The sequence below is a fragment of the Sprattus sprattus genome (genome assembly GCF_963457725.1).
Source record: "Sprattus sprattus genome assembly, chromosome: 7".
NCBI classification, from domain to species: Eukaryota; Metazoa; Chordata; class Actinopteri; order Clupeiformes; family Clupeidae; genus Sprattus; species Sprattus sprattus.
Window position 1 is genome coordinate 2,171,219 of NC_137926.1, and position 7,500 is coordinate 2,178,718.

Below are 7,500 nucleotides of genomic sequence, written 5' to 3' on the forward strand. Positions count from 1 at the left end.
ATTTTGCATTTTACAAAGAAATATTGCACTTAGATTTTGATGAATTGTATAAATTGAACTTGAAAATTTGGTAAAAAATTCATTTTTATGGATTTAATTGTGAAAACCTTCAAGAAATATTTGTAAAAATACTCTTCAGAGAAGGGAAGGAAACACAATCTGAACAGGTCAATAATAATACTTTTTTACTATAGTAAATGTGATGTTTCGGTAGTGACAATTTTTGGAAGAGGAAAAACATTCCAACACATTCTGAAAATACAATATAAAAATTGACTGTTCTTTTACTAGATAAGTGTACTTTAGATATGGTACAATATACATACGGACAAAGTTTTGGGAATAAAACATAAAAAAAATAAAAATATTTCCGACCTGACTTTGCACCAATTCGGTAGAATGGCCCATATATGTGTGTGTATGTGTGTGTGCCTGTGTGAATGAGTAGAGGTGTGTGTGTGTGTGTGTGTGTGTGTGTGTGTGTGTGGGCGTGCATACAAATAAGTGTGTATATATGTGTGTGTATGTGTGTGTGCCTGTGTGAATGAGTAGGTGTGTGTGTGTGTGTGTGTGTGTGTGTGTGTGTGTGTGTGTGTGTGTGTGTGTGTCTGTGTGTGTACCTATGCCGTTAGGCATCTGGTTCCAGCTGAAGTGGAAGTCGGAGGCGCTGGGCTGGATCATGGGCGTGGCTCCGTTGAAAGGACACACCTTCTTATAGGAGCAGATATCTGCCAATCACAGACAAGCAGTGAGTCACAACACCATGACATCATGAGGTCACAGCGATGCAGACACAACGTCGTGACATCACAAATGCCGCAGGAATTTAATCTAAGAGGAATTTGCTTCAGTCTGGGGCACCCTGTTTCCTGACACACTCACACGCACACGCACACGCACACGCACACGCACACGCACACGCACACGCACACGCACACGCACACACACACGCACACACACACACACACACACACACACACACACACAGACACACACACACACACACACACATGCACACACACACGCACAGACACACACACACACAGAAAACTCACTGTTATAACAGAGCAGTAGTCCAGCTTCCCCATCCTCATATACATCTATGGCTGCCACAAAGTTCACCTGAGGAGAAAGACACACACACACACACACACACACAGAGACACACCGAGTGAGAGAGTGTTAGCAGTGTGTTGGGTGCAGCAGGTAGCTAGTTAGTGTGTGAGAGTGTGTGTGTTCTTATGCGGTTGGACTCCATGCGGTGGAGCCGGTAGTGTGTGTGAGTGTGTGAGAGTGTGTGCGAGTGTGTGAGAGTGTGTGAGAGTGTGTGAGAGTGTGTGAGAGTGTGTGAGAGTGTGTGAGAGTGTGTGTGTTCTTACGCGGTTGGACTCTATGTGGTGGAGTCGGTAGTGTGTGAGAGTGTGTGTGAGAGTGTGTGAGAGTGTGTGAGAGTGTGTGAGAGTATGTGAGAGTGTGTGAGAGTGTGTGTGTTCTTACGCGGTTGGACTCTATGTGGTGGAGTCGGTAGTGTGTGTGAGAGTGTGTGAGAGTGTGTGAGAGTGTGTGAGAGTGTGTGTGAGTGTGTGTGAGAGTGTGTGAGAGTGTGTGAGTGTGTGTGAGTGTGTGAGAGAGTGTGTGTTCTTACGCGGTTGGACTCTATGTGGTGGAGTCGGTAGTGTGTGTGAGAGTGTGTGAGAGTGTGTGAGAGTGTGTGAGAGTGTGTGTGAGAGTGTGTGAGTGTGTGTGAGAGTGTGTGTGAGTGTGTGTGTGAGTGTGTGAGAGTGTGTGAGAGTGTGAGAGTGTGTGTGAGTGTGAGAGTGTGTGTGAGTGTGTGTGTGAGTGTGTGTGAGTGTGTGAGAGTGTGTGAGAGTGTGTGAGAGTGTGTGAGAGTGTGTGAGAGTGTGTGAGAGTGTGTGTGAGTGTGTGTGTTCTTACGCGGTTGGACTCTATGTGATGGAGTCTGTAGGCGTCCCCAGTGCTCTCGTTGATCATGTCGAACTGATGCTTGTATCCGACGCAGATCATGTTGTCGTTCTCTCCCGTCGCCCCGTCAACCAGCGCCATGACAACCGGGGAGTCGCACAGGCAGATCTCCTAGGAAACGGGATACGGCACAGGACAGCAGGGTTTAGAGAAGGGTCCTCAAGGAGTGGACAATCATACACACACACACACAAACACACTCACACACACACACACACACACACACACACACACACACACACACACACACACACACACACACACACAAACACAAACGCACACACAACCCAGAAGGTGTTGGTGGATATAACTATTCAGGATGTAGGCCAAAAAGCTGTTCCATTCTTTGGGTTTGTGTTTTCCCTGATGTACTGGAATTCCCCCTAAGGGCGGCTCTGAGTGTGTGTATGCTTGTGTTAGAGTGTGTGTGTGTGTGTGTGTGTGTGTGTGTGTGTGTGTGTTTGATAAGTGTGTGTGTGTGCATTTGTGTTTACCCTGATATACTGAAACTACTCTGCAGGCAACTTTGAGTGTGTGTGTGTGCGGGAGTGTGAGTGTGTATGTGTGTGTGTGTGTACCCTGATATACTAAAACTTCTTCACGGCGACTCTGAGTGTGCGTGTGTATGTGTGTGTGTGTGTGTGTGTGTGTGTGTGTGTGTTTACCCTGATGTACTGAAACTCCTCCACGGGCGACTCTGAGTGTGTGTGTGTGAGGCCTGGCGGGGGGAAGGAGGGGCCCAGCCGTGACTGCTTCCTGGTGATCAGCAGCAGCTTGTTCCGGATGGCAGCGATGATCCTCAGCTCCGCCCCGTGGTGTGTGTTGATGCAGTAAAGATGGCAGCCTGGGAGGAGGAGGAGGAGGAGGAGGAGGAGGAGAGGAGAGGAGATGAGGGAGAAGAGAGGAGATGAGGGAGACAGAGGAGGAGAAGAGAGGAGATGAGGGAGGAAGAGGAGGAGAAGAGAGGAGATGAGGGAGGAAGAGGAGGAGAAGAGAGGAGATGAGGGAGGAAGAGGAGGAGAAGAGAGGAGATGAGGGAGGAAGAGGAGAAGAAGAGAGGAGATGAGGGAGGAAGAGGAGGAGAAGAGAGGAGATGAGGGAGGAAGAGGAGGAGGAGAAGAGAGGAGATGAGGGAGAAAGAGAAGAAGAGAAGAAAGGAGATGAGGGAGGAAGAGGAGGAGAAGAGAGGAGATGAGGGAGGAAGAGGAGGAGAAGAGAGGAGATGAGGGAGGAAGAGGAGGAGAAGAGAGGAGATGAGGGAGGAAGAGGAGGAGAAGAGAGGAGATGAGGGAGGAAGAGGAGGAGAAGAGAGGAGATGAGGGAGGAAGAGGAGGAGAAGAGAGGAGATGAGGGAGGAAGAGGAGGAGGAGGAGAAGAGAGGAGATGAGGGAGGAAGAGGAGGAGGAGGAGAAGAGAGGAGATGAGGGAGGAAGAGGAGGAGGAGGAGAAGAGAGGAGATGAGGGAGGAAGAGGAGGAGAAGAGAGGAGATGAGAGAGGAAGAGGAGGAGAAGAGAGGAGATGAGGGAGGAAGAGGAGGAGAAGAGAGGAGATGAGGGAGGAAGAGGAGGAGAAGAGAGGAGATGAGGGAGGAGAGAGGAGGAGATGAGAGGAGATGAGGGAGGAAGAGGAGGAGAAGAGAGGAGATGAGGGAGGAAGAGGAGGAGAAGAGAGGAGATGAGGGAGGAGAGGAGGAGGAGGAGAAGAGAGGAGATGAGGGAGGAAGAGGAGGAGGAGGAGAAGAGAGGAGATGAGGGAGGAAGAGGAGGAGGAGGAGAAGAGAGGAGATGAGGGAGGAAGAGGAGGAGAAGAGAGGAGATGAGAGAGGGTATAGAAGTGGCAAGGGAGTGAGAGGGAGGAGAGGAGCAGGAGTGAGAAATGAGAGATAGGGAAGAGGAGAGAGAGAAGAGAGGGATGAGCATCTCCATACCACGGACCAGTGTCTCCCCTTAATCGCCTGTACCAGGTATGTGAACCCAGAACCTGTGTCACCTCCAACTCATCAGGCCAACTGCCATCGACTACGCCTTTATACACCTGTAGGGACAGTCTGGGGGTTATGGAGACATGCCAAAGCTGTTTCAGGGACCCTGGACAGGTCCCAACAGACCAGTGTGTGTGTGTGTGTGTGTGTGTGTGTGTGTGTGGACATATTCTGGGTTGCTTCCAGAGGTTTAATCCGTACTGTCCGTGGACAGTGGGAGCTTCATGCAAGGGGAGGGGGAACGCTGCCAAACTATAACATGATGATGCTCGCTGAAATGCCAGGTGTGTGTGTGTGTGTGTGTGTGTGTTTGTGTGTGTGTGAGTGTGTGTGAGTTGTTAACACAGAATTGCTGGTTCCAGTGTCTGGCACATTCCCTGTGTCTGGACAGGGGGTCCTTCTCATCCCAATGAGTTGGCAGAGTGCCCTAACTGGTGCCTGTCAGAAATAAATCGGGCTTTAACAAGAGTTTTGTATCTGTGTGTGGGTGTGTGAGAGTTTGTTCCTGTGTAATCCAGGGATCAGTGGGTGAGGTGGGGGTGAGGGTTAGAGTGAGGGGTAGAGTGAGGGTGAGGTGAGGGTTAGAGTGAGGGTGAGGGGTAGGGTGAGGGGTGGGGTGTGAGGGTGAGAGTGAGGGTGAGGGTGAGGGTGAGAGTGAGGGTGAGGGTGAGGGGTAGAGTGAGGGTGAGGGTGAGGATGAGAGTGAGGGTGAGGGTGGGGGTGAGTTAGGGTGAGGGGTAGAGTGAGGGTGAGGGGTGAGGGTGAGGGTGAGTTAGGGTGAGGGGTAGAGTGAGGGTGAGGGTGAGGGCGAGGGTGAGGGGTAGGGTGAGGGTGAGGGCGAGGTGAGGGGGTAGAGGGGGCGGTGTGGGTTAGGGTGAGGGATAGAGTGAGGGTGAGGGTGAGGGTGAGGGTGAGGGTGAGGGTGGGGGGTGAGGGTAAGGGGTTAGGGTGAGGGTTAGGGGTGAAAGGGTGAGGGTGAGGGGTAGAGTACCTTTGGTTTTCTCCAGCTTGTTCTCTCGACTGTCACACTTGGCTCTGACCAGCTGTCTCTCCTCCAGGCCTCTTCTGAGCACGCTCAGTCTGAACGACGTACAGACGGGGCGTCCTTCCCTGTCAGAGAGAGAGAGAGAGGGGGGAGGGGGAGAGGGGGCAGAAAGAGTAAATAATACATTACAAGAAAAAGATATTTTTTTCACCTTGGACAGGTTCTTGTGTGTGGTGGGGGGGGGGGGGGGGGGGGGGGGGGGGGGGGGGGGGGGGGGGGGGGGGCTGGAGTCTGTAGAGGTTGTGCAGCATCTTGGTGCTGATGACGGCATTCAAATACCCAACAGTTTGTCCTCCAGAGGGTGTAGTTATGCATATGTTCCAGTAGTTTATGCCTAGTCATATTAATGCAACCAGAGTGGTGTGTGTGAGTGTGTGTGCGAGTGTGAGTGTGTGTGGCAGTGTGTGTGTGTGTGTGTGTGTGTTGTGTGTGTGTGTGTGTGTGTGTGTATGATTGTCCACTCCTTGAGGACCATTCTCTAAACCCTGCTGTCCCCCGTGCCCTATCCCGTTTCCTAGGAGATCTGCCTGTGTGACTGTGTGTGTGTCTGTGTGTGTGTGTGTGTGTGTATGTGTGTAGTGTGTGTGTGACTGTGTGTATGTGAGAGAAAATACTAAGAGTTTAAGCACCAGTACACAGGAGAAGTTGGGAAGGAGAAGTGATTTCAGGTGAGTGCTACGAAAACATCAGAAAGGGGAACATTTACTGTAGTCTGGCTTTAAATAGCCACAGAGACACACACACACACACACAACACACACACACACACACACACACACACACACACATACACACACACACACACAACACACACATACACCCCACCACACAAACACACACACACATACCTTTATCTGCTCGTAAGATGAGGCAGGGTCCTGAGGGCTCCAGCACATGGATCTGCTTGACCCACCATGCTCTTGTCAAACACCTGCACTGGGGGCAGCACCGGGCGAATCTATCCCACAATGCAACACAGGAAATTACATCACACTCACAGTCACACCATCATTCCGATGTCTGGGGTGGATCAGCAGATAGACGACTACCAGCGTTTGGATTTGAATATCTATATATTTGTATATAGACATATACAAATACAGACACCTAGTTACACAGTAACACAGCCAAACTGATGAACAAACTTCACCAACATACATCTGAAGTGTCTACAGATGTTAGTATATATAATAATAATAATAATAATAATAATAATAATACTTTTAAACTTATATGGCGCTTTTCAAGGTACCCAAAGACGCTTTACATAGGGCAAAAACAAACAAACAATATATTTATATTAGGGGGATGCACCAATGCATCGGCCGTACATCGGTATCGGCCGATGTTTGCCTCTTTTAATGTTATCGGCCTATCGGTAATAAACTTGACTTTCACCGATGGTACTGGCCGATGTTTATGGCAGGCAGTTTTTAAAGAAAAATATTGTATTATATTCGTTTTAATCTTGAATTTATATGGCATTCCATAAGGGTTTATGCTTGTGTTTTGTAAGGCTGCATTGCAAGCATCTGTTTACAGTTGAAATGATGTCTTGATGCCTGGTGATATTATATTAAATAAAGTTTAGTTAAACTAAAGATTGTTTCATAAATCTGATTGAATTTGTGCTCATTCAAAATTAAGAGTGATAAAGGGCTGACATAATTTAACACATTGCTTTTTAGATAATGATTTCATTATTTTCTGGCACAAAAGGGTGAATGAATAACAACAAAAACAAAATAAACAAATATCGGTATCGGTATCGGTTATATTGTTGTTTTGAACATCGTATCGGTATCGGCCAAGAATTTCCATATCGGTGCATCCCTAATTTCTATATAACATGTTAATGAAGCATTCTTTATGAGCATACAGGAGCTTCATGAGTGGGGAAGGGAGGCTGTGCTCACCCGCTGTTGGAGAACAGAGGATGCAGGAGCTAAACACAACAGAACACAGTGAGAGAGAGGTCAGAGGTCAACCAATTGTGATGTCACATATAAAGACAGGAACTAAAGTCATGTACTCCACTCCACATACAGTATATAGACAGGAAGTACAGTCATGTAGGACACTCCACATACAGTATATAGACAGGAAGTAAAGTCATGTAGGACACTCCACATACAGTATATAGACAGGAAGTAAAGTCATGGTAGGACACTCCACATACAGTATATAGACAGGAAGTAAAGTCATGTACTCCACTCCACATACAGTATATAGACAGGAAGTAAAGTCATGTAGGACACTCCACATACAGTATATAGACAGGAAGTAAAGTCATATAGGACACGCCACAACAGTATAAGACAGGAACTAAAGTCATGTACTCCACTCCACATACAGTATATAGACAGGAAGTAAAGTCATGTAGGACACTCCACATACAGTATATAGACAGGAAGTAAAGTCATGTAGGACACTCCACATACAGTATATAGACAGGGAAGTAAAAGTCATGTAGGACACTCCACATACAGT

At 48.1% G+C, this 7,500-nt stretch overlaps 1 protein-coding gene across 1 annotated transcript in view; it reads right to left on the minus strand.

Moving 5' to 3' along the window:
• The window catches only part of garnl3 (GTPase activating Rap/RanGAP domain like 3), a gene marked incomplete at both ends in the record, with an annotated part of 113,657 nt that overhangs the window by 13,138 nt on the left and 93,019 nt on the right, over nucleotides 1-7,500 (minus strand). Inside the window, 7 exon segments of the mRNA XM_080842567.1 lie at nucleotides 621-728; nucleotides 1,056-1,122; nucleotides 1,936-2,094; nucleotides 2,649-2,827; nucleotides 4,957-5,075; nucleotides 5,855-5,919; nucleotides 5,921-5,968. Coding sequence (XP_080698693.1) covers nucleotides 621-728; nucleotides 1,056-1,122; nucleotides 1,936-2,094; nucleotides 2,649-2,827; nucleotides 4,957-5,075; nucleotides 5,855-5,919; nucleotides 5,921-5,968 — 745 coding nt within the window.